A 14,665-nucleotide genomic window follows, 5' to 3' on the forward strand; every position below is an offset into this window, starting at 1 on the left:
ACAGTGGTTCTGTTATATGAATAATTGTTTTAATATTTCAAGCTCAGGTATGAGGTTTCTGAGGTTTAGAAGGTTACTCTTTGCTCAATGAACTGTACACTGTATCATCTCTGGGAAGCAAGACTGGACCTGAATCTCTCCCCTGACATTATTAACTGGGCAACAATGGGCCCTTATCTTTGAAATGATATTTGTTTAAAAACTACCACGCCCCCACCTGCCAAACACAAGGTTCAGTTCTTACTGGAATTAGCTTTAGAAATAAGCCTTTTGTGGATGGCACGGTGGAGCAGTGGTTAGCACTGCTGTCTCGGGTTCAGTTCCACACCTGGGGTGCTGTATGTATGGAGTGTCTATATTCCCCTCTCTGACTGCTCCACTTTCCTTCAGTGTCCAAGGTTATTTGGCTTCTGGAGTAATTGGTCCCAAGGTGAGGGTGTTCATCTGCCCTGTGATGGACGTGATTCCCATCCTGGGTGTATCCTGCCTTGCACACGTTACTTGCTGGGATAGGCTTTGGTGTTCCTGCAACTCTTAATCTGAAGCGGATAGATGAATGGAATAAGCCTGTTGTGTTGGTACAGGCAGCTGAACAAGGATGGAAAACAAACTGGACTACTCTCTGTCTGCTTTTGCTGACACATTTCTCAGATTTGGCTTTGTGGAATAGTGCCAGGAAGAGCAATTCAGTCAGAAGTGCTTTTCTGACCGATCTCAGAAGCTAAAGCATGGCTGTGTTTAGTCAGTACTGGGATAGAGGCTCATAATGACCAGCAGGTGGCATACTTCCCTCAGGACCAGAATTTCCAAACCAGTGCCGCACTATGGTAACCAGGACATTTACAGGTGGTGCTTTCAAATGAGATGTTTTTCATGATAGGCTCATTAAAGATCCTATGACACTGTAGCTGTAGGAGTGTTACATCAGGGTTCACTTTGAGCTTGCGGAATTCAGCCTCCATAAAGTTCTCCATTAGTGTATTTTAGTGTATTAGTCCCACCTGCATCTGCTCAAGAGCAAAACATTACTAAGGCCTCATTCTAAAGGCTCCATTCCCACTCCATTCGTTTTACTGGACTTCTAAAAGGATTCCAAAATATGGATGCAGATCTTTGTGTTGTTTTTTCTAGGCTGATGGCTGGTTTACAGTGCAGTATGAAGATTTCAGATATTCAGACTTGGGGACAAGTGAGGCTGGGAAGCATAATTTATAACAATTTAGGGTCGATCTCTTCGAGATGTTTTGAGGGATCACATGATAACACATGATCCTCCTTGTTATCCCATGATAACAACTTAGCTGGGAAGATTTTCCAGACTCCCATGACTCTTAGAAAAAGTGCCTCAGATATCTCTAAGGCCTTGCAAGTTCTAACTTGACACTTTGGAATTCTAGCGTCCTTTTTTACTTCAAGCTTTGGTTTTTCTTTTGCGGAAGATTCAGCGTGACCGTTTGGGAAACTTAGCACATGAAACCGTTCGATACAAGATGTAATTTAAAGATCCAGGAGAGTTCCTGACTTGGTTGTATGAATATCTTCTCACAAACAGAATGACAAACCAGCCTCACCTGGAAATGAGTTCATGCTGAGTTTAAAAAATGTATGGAAGGATTTTGCTGTGTAACAACTGAAGACTTTTAAGTTTATAACTAAAGCGTTACTTCATCAAAGGCTTATTTGATGTAACTATAGTGGGGACTAGCTGAGAAAGAGGAGCAAACTGCAGTGCAGGTTAACACCAGTTCTGACATGAATCCATTTGTTCTCAAAGCCTGTTACACACACTTTAGCTCAACAGTAACTAAAACCCACAGCTCTTCTGTCAGCTTTGTCTTGGTTTTGCTCCTTTTACATAGTTGTTGCTCTTTTTGAAGAAAACGTGAACGTTCAGCTCATTTGGTGCAGAATTTATGCTGTCTGAGGCTATATGTATCTTGTAAGTATGCTTCTGGGTTATGAAAACACTTGTCGATTCCCTTAGTAATTGTAACGTGAATGAATTGCCCATTTTTTTGTACAAAAGAAAAGCAAATGCAAATACTGAGCATATACACCAGCACATTTGTATTTCTGCATTTAAGCACACTTGTCATCGACTCTATTTTTCCCCTTCAGAAAAACCTCACAATATACCCTGTGAACTGATTATTTGGCTGTTTACATGTTAATTTAAAAATAATTCCCCATTTTTGCATGTTTATTGTTGTGCTCATTGTTTCTATTTTCTGCTACAATAATGAGCAGAAGTGTGCAAAAATTAGTACAGTGCTTTTCTAAGAAATGTATACTGATATATTTTAACATACTGATGTATGTATTGATTTCTGAGTTCTCTGCCAATTTTGCTGTGTATTTATCAGCAGTGTTTTTATGTATGCCTGTACAAAAAATCTTATCTACATAATTTCCTCTTTTCCATATGTATTTATTTCAGATTTTTTGTAAAATTACTGCTTGGTTAGCCTGATTGCGAAATATTTGATAGAAACATAAATGGTATATGGTGCCGTTAATTGTAAGAGCTATATAGGTAAGAACAAGCAGTATAAAAGCTAAAGAAGTTCCTGGATTGTGTGTTTACACTGTGTAGCGTTGATCCCCTACAGTATGTGTGAAAAGATGAACAGTGGGAGCTGTCCACTAGTGCGAGGTGCTGATTGTTGGCTCTGTGTCTTGCAGTCACTGATAATCCCAGGGAAGAGTCCGACCAGGAAGAAGTCTGGCCCCTTCAGCTCCAGGCGGAGCAGCGCCATTGGTATTGAGAATATCCAGGAAGTGCAGGAGAGGAGGTAAGCCGGCCTGAGGTCAGCTTCAGCTGAGGGAGGTGGGTGACTAGTCTGACTAGGGAGTCAGATGGATCATAAGTGAGAACTCTCAAGGTTAGGGTTAAAGGCACTGGCTGAAGAAAAACAGCATGTCATCTTATGGAGCAAAGGGTTCCTCGATAGCAAACACTCTGCTGAGTTAATTATGTACCATGGACTGAGATATATTGGAGACAAGAATCTTAGCTTCAGATGGAGTGATCTGTATTTGCTTTTGGCTGAAAGTGTTTTTTTACTCATTGGGGACTGTTTCCCTTCTGATATTTTTAAGTCCTATGTCAGTCTAATTTTGAGAGCCGTATAAATTAAGATATAACATTTGGTATTTATTGTGGGATAGGGGGCACAGAGATGCTCAGCACAGAATGGTGGTGTGCTTTTGGGGTGATACAGCATCTGTGTGTATTGTCTTCCCCCTGTCCTTTGTGTCCCAGAACAGCCTGCCTATCATTTCTGGACAGGCCTGTACTCTGTACATCTCTGCCCAGCATCAGCCTGAAGAGCATGAGGCTAACCATGGACCTCACCAAGTACTGCTCATGTTTCACACTCTTCTTAGCATTAGATTAGGAATACCTGCAGCACTAGAGGCTCCAGGTACAGACCACCTGGGGTTGAAAATCCTGCTTGTAGAGCACCTTCTGAACAGTCACTTCAGCACATTCCTGTTCTTACTGACAATGAGCTGTGTGATCCATAAATGGGTATGTTCTCTGTATGTGTAATTATGTTTTTAGTTTTAGGGTTAACATTGGGCATTAGGCTCACGTTTTGAATTAATGTTGTAAGTTGTATATTTGTAGTAATGTTGTTTGATCACTGTTAACCCCAGCAGGGAGTGCTCCCCCAGCACACAGAAGACACCAGACAGTGGGCATGTCTCCCAGGATCCCAAGTCTGAGAATTCATCCAATCAGAGCTCACCAGAGGTTCCTACTGCAAAGAACAGGTGAGTCAAATATCTGTTTGGCTGTGTTGCTGGTATAGTGGTGGTATAGCATTGTGGGGTGACATATTGTAGCTGTTTTCTAATCAGTTGACAGTTTTAATTGCTGGCCAAATGCATGGCTGTAAATAGTTATTCTTGACGTGTTTTTTTTTTTATAAAGAATCTGGAAGTCTATTACTCTACGATTCATTCCCTAGTCTAAAGATTGAATATTTTACTCTTTCAGTACTACATATCCACTACTCCAAGTATCAAATGTATCTTGTAGCAGGTTTAGCATTAGGATGTACAGTATCTCAGTAAGATGCTTTAGGTGCACAGTGATGCAGTAGCTTCACTATGTCAAGTTTTCATCACTGATGGGTTCTCAGTAACAAAGGTGGTGTAGTTCTGCCGTGTACTGCAGGGCTCCATCCATCCCTGAAGTGCAGGATCTGTCTCGCTCCTCGTCCAATGCCAGCAGCTTTGCCAGTGTGGTGGAGGAGAATGAGGCCTTGGAGGACTATGACACAGGCATGGTGAGTGTGCAATATGCAAAGGTACACTAAATTATTGCACCTTAATTTTCCAGACCTGCATAGTACAGGAGAAGACCGCACTGTCAAAGGGCATTTGACAGCATATACACATCACAAAGAATACATTAAAAATCCAAGAGAATTTAAAGAAAGTAGATAAGGGCAACTTCTAAGCCTCAGAGGTCTTTATTAAAGTATTGATTGATTTATCAAAGCTCTTCCTTCTGTGAGTTTTATCAGGGGCAGAGTTATCTTGGCATAAAATAAATAACTTCTACAGTAATAGACGAGTCTCAAACATCAAACAAACATCATAATCTCCGAACGAACACTGCAGCACTGAGCACTGAGGTGCCCCCCGGGGCAGAGAGACTCATGGCCGAGCTGTGTGTTGCAGGAGAGTCTGTCATCAGCGGGGACGCCCCACAAGCGCGACTCCTTCACCTACAGCACCTGGCTGGAGGACAGCGTGAGCAGTGCCAGCCTGGCCAGCCGCGGGAGCTCTCCAGGTGAGGGGGTTTTTCTGGCATATCTTAATGACTTCAGCCGCAGTGACATAAAAAAGCAAGTATAAAAATACACTGTTTGCAGACCCTGTGGAAAGTGCTTGGACCTTAGTTATTTAAACCACAGACTGACCATAGACTGCTGTCCTGAGCTTCTCCCTGAGTAGCTGTACAAGTGGACAGGTGTGACATGCTGTAACAGCTCCATCTCTATTTCCAGCAGCATCCACCTCCAGGCCTCAGCCTGAGGGGTGTAAGGGAGTCGAGCTGCCCAGGCCAGAGATCCGCATTAAGCTGGAGAAGCCGGAGGACCAGAAGTCGTCATCGGTAAGGAGGGATATCGCTCTTGACCTGGTCCTTCATCACTGGCCGGGAACTGAAAATATTCTGCTGTTTCAGAAACGGTGCTCAGAGTTGATGCTCACTTACTGGTGCTCAACTTGTAGCAGAGGGTCTGTGCAGATCATGTCAGCAGTCCTGCCTTATTCCCAGTCATCTGCCTGTTTCTTCCAAGTTCTGAAGGTGTGACCTTTACAGAAAAATGTATATGAAAGGTATGAGCACTTTTTCAGCTGAACTTGCAGGTAAAATTCCTGCATGGAAAAAATGTTTTAAAAAGCAATTAAATCATATTGTAACAAGCAAATTGTTATATTAATCAAAACACCTTGTAAGCTGTTAAAAGTGCCATTATTAAGTGGTAATAATTTTAAATTATTGCTGTTGCTACTAGTAATCACAATAGCTCGAGAGTTGGTCCTTTTATCAGTACTGAAGTAGCTGGGTTGTGACTGTGTGGCTTTGTTTCCTATGGTGTTTTTACCAAACGTGAACAGTGCATGTGGGTGGAAATAAGGGCCTCATTCACAAAAGCTTCATTAAATTTAATACAAGATACAAGTTAACATCATCCCACTGCACGAGTCTTAGAACCACGAGGTTGCATGAACTAAAGCGAATGCCATGTGTTAAGCTGCCTGCTATTTGTACAGCGTGACACACGTTGTGTAAAGGTTGTGGGACAGAAAGTAGCATAGCTCTTTGGCTAAGGAGTGGCCAAACACAAAGTGCATCTGTAGAGAAGGTGCTTCTTCAGGACCTGGTGATCTCCACCAAGTGTACCAGTGAGGAAAGACTGACAGTGAGGAAAGAGTGTGGGGAGTTGTAGCCCTGCCAAGCCTGACTAGGTTTGCTGGTCCCCGATGTCTCTGGGTATTGCTGTGCTTCTGGCACTGACCCCTTCTTGTTTCCTCTCCCCCTTGACAACAGTCTTTTCCCTGTTAGCAAGAACGGCACCCTCGATGACATAAAAACACTTGTGTGGCTTTTTCTAAGTCTGATCTCAGATCATAACACCTGCTGTCCATCAGTACTAATCTGCACAGCCGTTGAAGCACATCTCAAGATTTTGTGACCGCTGTGTACATATCATGCCCCTCAGTACTGTTAACAATCCACACTATCTGCATTCATTAGCATATGTTTTTTATCTTAAATAGTACTGATTGTGGGTTGTATGACATGACTTTTGGGGATGAGGCCCATAGAAAGTATTGCCTGCACCGTGTGCATGTTGTTTACCATATTCACTCTTTTTAGAAAAACAGTTGGAAATTCATCAGTTTTGGAGTATATGACCTTCATTAAATGTATGCATGTGGGTCCAGTGTTGATCTGTTTCTTTTTCACACAAATGTTAAACTAAAGATATATGTCTTAGAGTAGATTTCATAAATTGGTTATAGTTATCCAGTCTTAACATTTTCAGAAATATTTTGAATTCTGCATACAGAATACAAGTGGTAAGTTAGAGTACAGCCAGTACAGACTCGTTTGGCATTTTTGTCCTGTACTTGTTTAAATGACAACTCTCTTTTAGGCCCTTGCACAGTGTGTTTGAACCAGGCGGATGTCCTGTCCAAAGTGAGAATGGGGATGTTGCATGCCAGATGTCTAGGTGTAGTCGCCTGCTCTTGTTGTAATGTAACTGTACCCCTTAGCAGGACCCTTGTTAACCCTGTGCTTTCTGTGCGTCTGTGTGTCCTGTGCAGAACTGCTAGCCTCTCCTTCCTGATTGCTTCATGGATGTCCCTCATCAGGTCAGCAATTTACCACTGTTGCCACTACAGTAACTTCCTGGGGGTGTTGGTCACCAGGCGGGGCATTTCAGTGTGCTGCCTTGTTTCAGGAGAATAAAGTTAAGATCACGTTACCATCTGCTGAATTCAGATGGTCAGATGGTCTCCAATTTCCTTAAGAATGCTATACCTGTACCGTCATCTTTTTTTATGCAGCAGGTGGTAATTACAAACAGGACTATTTAGTTCAGAAACTACAACTTTATGCTATTGAACTATGTTCTGCTTTATTATTTTCTGCTTTAAATTGCAGAGGCTGATTTTCACATTCATCATCCTACATCTACTCATTTTCTTTATCAGCTCAAAATAACCATGCAAAGAGAAGGCAACATGTACAAGAATGGCCTTGTACACTTGTCATGATTCTGCACGGAGGCGTCCATCTGTCTTATAAAGATCAATGAGTGTCAGATACACTAGAACTTGTAATTTAGAAAGATAAGGGACATTTCTAGCACTGGAAATATATTTGAAATCTGAAAAACATGCAATCGTAGGTGAGTTACAGAGATGCACTTTTTTCCTATGATGCTTAATCCAGGAGGGGTGTAAAAAGTATTCAAATACAGTACTATTACTCAAGTAACATTACTTCCAAAAATAAGGAAACTACTCAAGTAAAAGCATAAATATCATTTCTTATTGGTATTCAAGTACTGGAATGAAGAAAGTAGCCATAGTTCCATGACTTTACCTACTTATTTTCACTAATTTTCCCAAACAATTCCAATTACAGTACTGATGTTGCTAAACCAACAAGGGAGACAGTAGTTTAAGACACTTTCAATAAATGACTTGGTTTCCTAAGGAAAAACACACCATTTGTCCCATCTTAGGTTTTTATCTGAGTCCAGTCCCAAGTACTTGTAAAGGATCAGGTTCATTCCCTGCTGAAAGAAAAATGTGGCTGTGGAGTCTTTTTCAGGTGTGACTCGTATGTATTATGGAACGCTGACAAAGATTTCCCCATCTTTATGTAAACTGTACAAAAATGGAAAATTCTTAGTAAATTCACAGCAAAAAGAGCTTCATATATAAAACTGTTGTACATATTATAACTGTTGCACTATTTATAACTGTGTTAATTTAATTTAGCATATTTAAGTATATTTTAGTTTTAGTGTTTTGTATATTTAATTTTGGCATCTTCTCTGGGCCCCAACTTTACATCCTCTAAAACACAAAGTTCCCTAACAAAGACGATCAGAGGAACACTGAGAAGCACAAGCAGACTGCGCTGCCTCTAGATAAACTGAAAACTAATTTTACTCTCTACAGTAAAAGATTGTGCTGCTAATCATGTGTGTGGTAAATTAAAAACATTACTGAGGTACTATTTTAGAGGAACAAAATAATTTCTACTGCACATAAAATTTGAATTTGAAATTATTTTGTGGCGTCATTTCCATCTTTGCGTGCTACGCGTGTGTGATACTCTGCATTAAAAACAAGTTTAAAATTTCAAGTTTAATATTTAAATGAATATAATGTTTAAAAATGGTTGTTCATCAAACTCATAAGCTGTTAATTCTCCATTTCTGAGTGTTTCTAACACATTTCAAACAAAGTTAAACAACATTTTAGTGCTCAACGTAACGGGTCATTACAGTAATCATTCTGTTTGCACTCAGAAAACATGAACAACAGTAAAATTGTGTTGTCAAGTCCTGGACACTATTCTGTTGAAATGTATTGATTCTTATGGAGAAATATGTCACACTTGAGCCTCTGGGAATATTTACATCCTCCCCATCCCCATCAATCCTATTTTCATTATTTCTTATGGGAAATAATTTCCCCCTTCACATCCATGTTCTATGACCCTCCTTAAGGATGTAAAATGCAAACCCCCTGTGTTCCTTTATACCGGTATCGGTGTGCTTGCTGATTGGTTATTGTAGGAAACACCACGGTCTGTGGTCGGGCTTCACACTAATAAGTCTCTGAAGCAGACAGACACTGTGTTTCTGCCTTTCCCAGCAGAATTCCAGCCTGGGTAAACGTCAGTATATCCCAGAGGGAAAGAGACTTCTGAAAAATGTAGAGCAGTAGAAGTACCGACTTTTCTAAAAAAAAGTACTTGAATAAAAGGCAAAGCAAATAAATAGCTGCAAACTCTGGGAGAGCGCTCATGCTCAAACAGAAGCTTACTGATCTCATTCCTGTTCTAAACCCACGATGAGGCACTGCCATGGAGCAGCATCATTAAAACAGAACTAGAGAGAACCAGTGCTGTAAGATGGATTAGGGGAATGTCACAACATGGCCCTCAGGTAGTTGGTCAGGCCACATTACCGTGCAGCTGAGTACTGCCCTATTCAATAATCACACAGGACTGATGGAATACACGGGTCCAAGTTCATTCTCTTCCCTTTTTTATCCATCCATCTTCTAACTGCTTTATCCAGTACAGGTCTGTGGGGGAGCTGGAGCCTATCCCGGCAAGCATCAAGCACAAGGCAGGGTACACACAGGCACACTCTCACCAGGGCCAATTTTCCCAGCAGCCAATTAACCCACCAGCATGTCTTTGGACTGGGGGAGGAAAATGGAGTACCTGGCGAAAACCCACATGTACATGGGGAGAGCATACAAACTTCACACACACACAGCACCCCAGGTCTGACATTGACCCCAAGACCCCAGCACTGCGAGGTAGCAATGCTAACCTCTGCCACTGCTCCACCCTGTTGTATCCTTCCAATAAAAATCAAAACTTCAAAAATGTTTAATTCCAGCATTCCTATGACCTTTCACCACCCTCAGGGATTGAGCTTTACAGCAGGAGTCGCACACTAACTGAACGTGCACTATGGCAGCACAGAGAGCCGAACGGCTCCAGCCTTGCCTGTGAAGAGTGTGACCTAACCCCTTGCTTTCCTATTCCACAGCATTCTCATAAAAAACACCCCCTCCAGGAGATGAGACGAGCACGGGCCTTTGCCACTACGAATGACGAAGACTACGAGGACAACCCCAGCTCGCCACCAGGGTTGTGACGCCCCCCCCGGCTGCTTTGTTCTGTGCCACCCTCTGGTTCCCGTGGCAACGGCGTGGGAGGCACAGGACCACCACCACAGAACTGTAGCCCTCATCCCTCTGACCACACCACAGCACGCATTCCCTGCAGCCCGTGCAGGCTCAGGAGAGGAGGACTCTGACCTGCACTGTGGTCATGTCGCGTTTGTCCCTTCGCTTCTTGGCTCCTCCCTTTGGTCTCACGTTTTCTTGAATGCACCGTTCGTCTGTGGAGTCAGCCCCGTGGAGACTGCTTCTGTCTTGCTGATATAAACGCTAACGTTTTGTTGCAGTTTTTAAAAATTGATTTTAAAAAAATAATTAAAAAAACAAGGGTGCACCGGATCGAGCATGGATAGGCACACCTTGTCACACAATTATGTGGAAGGTACAGTTTAAAAAAAAAAAAGAGTTAAATGATTGTACAGGTACTATCTGTGTTTGAAACACCCGAGAGAGCTTATGTTGAGGGATGTTATTAAACACAGATTCAGTGCTAGGCATTAAGTGGTCATCTTCAGCTGCTGACTGGCTTTCATAAAGCCAGTCATCATGGAATGAATGGTCTAGGCTCTGCTTGTCGAAAGCAAAGCCTGCTGCTACAGAAAAACACGAAAACCAGAGTCTATGACCAGTGAGCTACAGTACGTGGCAGATATCTCAAACTTTTTTGTCTTTGAATGTTAATGATTACTATTCTTTGTCTTTTGTAATTTATTGATAATACTAAAATATAATTTATTATCGTAGAATAATAATTAATTGTGCTAGTTCAATTCTTTCGGTGTAAAGCACACCTTCTGACATAATTTCCCTTTTATTACTCTGTCTTGGAATGCACTGTTAATTACTTTTGAACCAAGTCTGAAATCTATGAAGGTGACTCAAATCCCAGACTTTCAGCAACAAAGAACATCTTCTTAAAATTCAGTGTAAAACTGAACATTGTTTAGGTGATAATTTGATCATTACGGTTGAACGTCCTGAAATTTGTTAGAATACCCCTCATAAGTCTTCATGATAGTTAAAATCCAAACACTTTAATTTTACTACAGGAAGACTCAATTAGCCTCCAGTTCTTTCTGAAAAATATGGTGACTGGGTCACAACCTGCGTAAATGTTTTCATGGGTTGGGTTGATACAGCTGTCAGATCTCATGTGCACTGAACGTCTGCAGAGACACTGTTCCCGTGTCAATGAGGGCAGTATCCCAGTATACCAACCTTTGACAATGAGATCATGCTACTGTGTGCATGGTGAGACTATGCGTACTGCAGGTTCGAAATGACAGGCAGATAAATATACAGCTGTCTGAAGCCTATTCAAAATGCCACTTGCAGTAAAAGAAATACTGAAGCTGGAAAACAAAAGTCAGCTGACAGATACAGGCTCTCAAATTTCAAAAGGCAAACGTCTGAGAAAGAGTGCAGCAGGGATTCACACACTAAGACATCTGTACAGACACTGACCCTTGCTTTCTCTGATGCACCTGCATAGATTAATAGCAAATCACATCAAGGCAAAGTTAAAACTTTTAAGGCAGCTCTCTACTGAACAGTTTGCAATGTAGTTGCATTGTGATTGAAGCTGGTGTATTATAGATTGTAGATTTTTCCCGTAATTTAATCAAATCTTATGGATCTTGATCCAGTTCTTGTTTTTTTAAGATCACTGTGATTCAGACGATCATTGCAGGTTCCCCAGTGTCAGCTATGCACGACATGACTAGCCAGCTTTGGTGAAGGGGCTTTTGTTTTACATACCAATTACGTAAGGGATACGCTGAGATTTTATGAGTATTTTTAAAAACAGGTAGTTGCCAGATATCCTTTGTAAATACAGAAAAGGCTGTTTTATCTGTTTAAAAAACTGAAACCTTTATAAATGGACAAAAAAGGAGCCGCTAGGAGTTTGAATGTCTTAAAATGAGATATGGCAGAGAGCTGGTGTCCCTGCCGCTGTACCTCAAGAAGAACTAGCCTGCAGTTCAAGGTACAAAGCTTGTACATATTACTGAACATTTCAGTTTCTTAAAATTAAGAAGCTGCCAACATGATTTTAGGATGAGAAACGTGTCCCGTAACTAACACATATGGCAAACAAATAAATAAAAAATCTTAAGACAACAAAGTATAGCTATTAAATACTTTTACGTTTCAGGCGAACTGCTTGAAATGATCTTTACAAGTAAAGAACTGATTCACTTTGTTGCTTGTTAAGGTGTGTTTAGTGGAAAGAACCCACCTTGATGCTCCCCCACACAAAGAAAAAAAGATGTTGTTGTAGAAGTAGATGCTTACTTTTTTTAGGCTGCTTTTCAAATATAACACAAATGATGTGAAATATAACTGTTTTAGAGGCTTACAATAAATGAGAATCAACTGTGCACTACATAAAGTGACATACTGTGAAAAAGATTAACAATTACCTTTTAAAAAGATAGGAAAGATCATGTCTGTTCAAGTTTCTGTTGCGTATCAGAATACGCTTGTGTAGCACTGCCACAATACACAGATGAATTGCAGAATTCCTTGTTCCGTTGAGAGGCAGATTACTTCTGAGCTGCCCTCCATAGAGTCTGAATTTTCCCACTCCCCTAGAATACTGCATATCAGGTAAAATTATATTTTTTCACTGATGTTTTAAATTGGAGGTTTACATTATTGCATATTACTCAGAACTCTGTTTCATTTACTTAAGTTAAATCCTATGCTTTGTATTCACATGCTGCATCATTTGATGTGCACGCTACATGTGATTTTAGTGACTTGTGAGCTCACAGTATTATTTTGCAGGGCTTACATTCACTGGAACCTGAACAGGACTTACAAAGCATAGTGGAATCATCTTTTAAAAGGAAGGATTTCTGCAATACCAGAAGTTATTCCTAAGGTCAAGACAAGAACAAAATGTCCTTTGATGAGGGTTTTTACTAAATAAAAATGCCACTGGACATTATAATTCGGGCTGGGACACAGTGGACAGAACATACGTGTAGTGGTCTGTGAATAACGTTTAAGAGTTTAAAACAACAACATTCTAAAATTATTAAAAAGCAGTTTGACTAGGAAAACTGTCAATTTCGCAGGTGAAATATTTCAACACTTTGGTCAGATCCTGATGAATGCAATAGAGAGAGATAAAGTATTAGGCGCAACTCTCGTATCTGAGGGAATGACAGACGAACCCCCTCCAACACTATTGTGGGGGGGAGTTGCACAGGCAAGGTCTGGGTGTGAGACTTATATACGTAGGTGAGTGGAAGATCTAACCTTCCCCCCTCAAACTTCTGTTATAAAATCCTTTGGGGAAATAATCATTTTTTGCCATTTGTCAGGGAAAGCTGGCAGTTAAAGAAGCACAAGTAAAGTATATCAAGAACCACAACTGCACATGCATAAACAAATACCACAGCTTTCCATCAGTTTGTGAGCTCCAGCTAGTTAAGCAGCTTCAAAAGATTTTAAAGCAAGAAATTGTGGGCACCCAGCCCTCTAATGTTGAGCAGTTGTCCATGCACATTCTTTTCACCTGCCTGCTGTGTCTGTTTTAATGGGTGTGATGGTTCTCCAGTGTTTGTGTGTTCTTGGTTTAATCTGTTCAACCTTTGAGGTTCAAAGCCAATAAAGCACAAATCCATTTGCAAACATCAGGACATTATAGGTGTTCCAGACAAAAACTAACCACACAACAGGTAAAACACTGACATGTGCTCTATTGAAAATGATTGTATTTGTGTTCCATTGAATATCAAACGCTAAAAGTAAACTCTTGTAAGAAAGTTGTATTTGTAAATATTGCTTTTTTGTAAATACAGCCAAGAAGAAAAAAAAATAAAGATAAGTATGAGAGTATAAGGTGTATGCTTAAACTGGAGTTGAAAAGTTTTTTTGTTGTTGTTCGGTTCAGTGTTCCAAACAAGGGAATCCTTCAGAATGCTTAAAGCATCTATAATTGAAGGCGTTTTTAACTATTTGCTTAATTTTCATTCATGTCCCTCCTAGGTGGGCTCCCATGGAAATTTGTATTTATATGGTAAGACAGGTAATGTCACGTTTGTATGTCATTTGAAAAGCTATCATTTAAACCAGCAGTCTGCAATCTAAGTCCTAGAGAGGTCCAACAGATTTAAAATAAATTTAAATTGTCTACGAGCAGAGGTTGTCCTGACCCTGATTTTTAAGAATGCAATGTTGCATTAATAGGAAGAAACATCTCCTGTTGGGAAACCATTTTACTGTAAGTGATTCACATGTGTTTTTTAATACTTCAAATATCCTGTTCTGATATATTGGTGTGGATAAAACCATATGCTGAATGGTCACAAAAGAATGACAAACTATTAAGAAAACTAAGCAACAAAGTTCGCCTGCATGACTGCTGAAGAGTACCTGAAGGGTGAATCAACAAGATGCAACACCAGCTATCTAATCTCACATTACAACTGTAGCACTGCTTCATTTGCTGAAAGATGAACAGAAAAGTTAACTAGTGTGCAAAAGCAGTATTTCAGTTTTGTCAATCACAATGCTCAGAAGTCTATAGCTAAGATTTCTTTTTGGACTCTAAGGTGAAAAAGGTTCAGATGTTCTCTGTTGTTAATTAAAACAAACAGACTGAACAGTGCAGTCAGTAGCACAACATCTTACACTATGTTAATTTCTTAAAAACAAAATTAAAACAATATTTTCATACATGACATTA

General features: G+C 40.5%; 1 protein-coding gene across 10 annotated transcripts in view; it reads left to right on the top strand.

Annotated features, from left to right (window-relative positions):
* LOC148817520 (rap1 GTPase-activating protein 1-like) overlaps window positions 1-13,813 on the top strand; it is a 124,901-nt gene extending 111,088 nt beyond the window's left edge. For 3 of the 10 annotated variants that reach the window (XM_088938233.1, XM_088938238.1, XM_088938231.1), the window contains 6 exons: window positions 2,683-2,792; window positions 3,661-3,777; window positions 4,166-4,295; window positions 4,693-4,804; window positions 5,025-5,128; window positions 9,834-13,813. In XM_088938233.1, coding sequence (XP_088794359.1) covers window positions 2,683-2,792; window positions 3,661-3,777; window positions 4,166-4,295; window positions 4,693-4,804; window positions 5,025-5,128; window positions 9,834-9,941 — 681 coding nt within the window. In that variant the 3' untranslated portion in view covers window positions 9,942-13,813. Of the gene's footprint in view, window positions 1-2,682; window positions 2,793-3,660; window positions 3,778-4,165; window positions 4,296-4,692; window positions 4,805-5,021; window positions 5,129-6,852; window positions 6,901-9,833 lie in introns of all 10 variants that reach the window. The other 7 variants (XM_088938236.1, XM_088938230.1, XM_088938232.1 and 4 more) reach the window with 4 other exon arrangements.
* Window positions 13,814-14,665: the final 852 nt, after the last annotated feature.

This window comes from Atractosteus spatula, chromosome 20 (assembly GCF_055471065.1).
Source record: "Atractosteus spatula isolate fAtrSpa1 chromosome 20, fAtrSpa1.hap1, whole genome shotgun sequence".
Taxonomy (NCBI): domain Eukaryota; kingdom Metazoa; phylum Chordata; class Actinopteri; order Semionotiformes; family Lepisosteidae; genus Atractosteus; species Atractosteus spatula.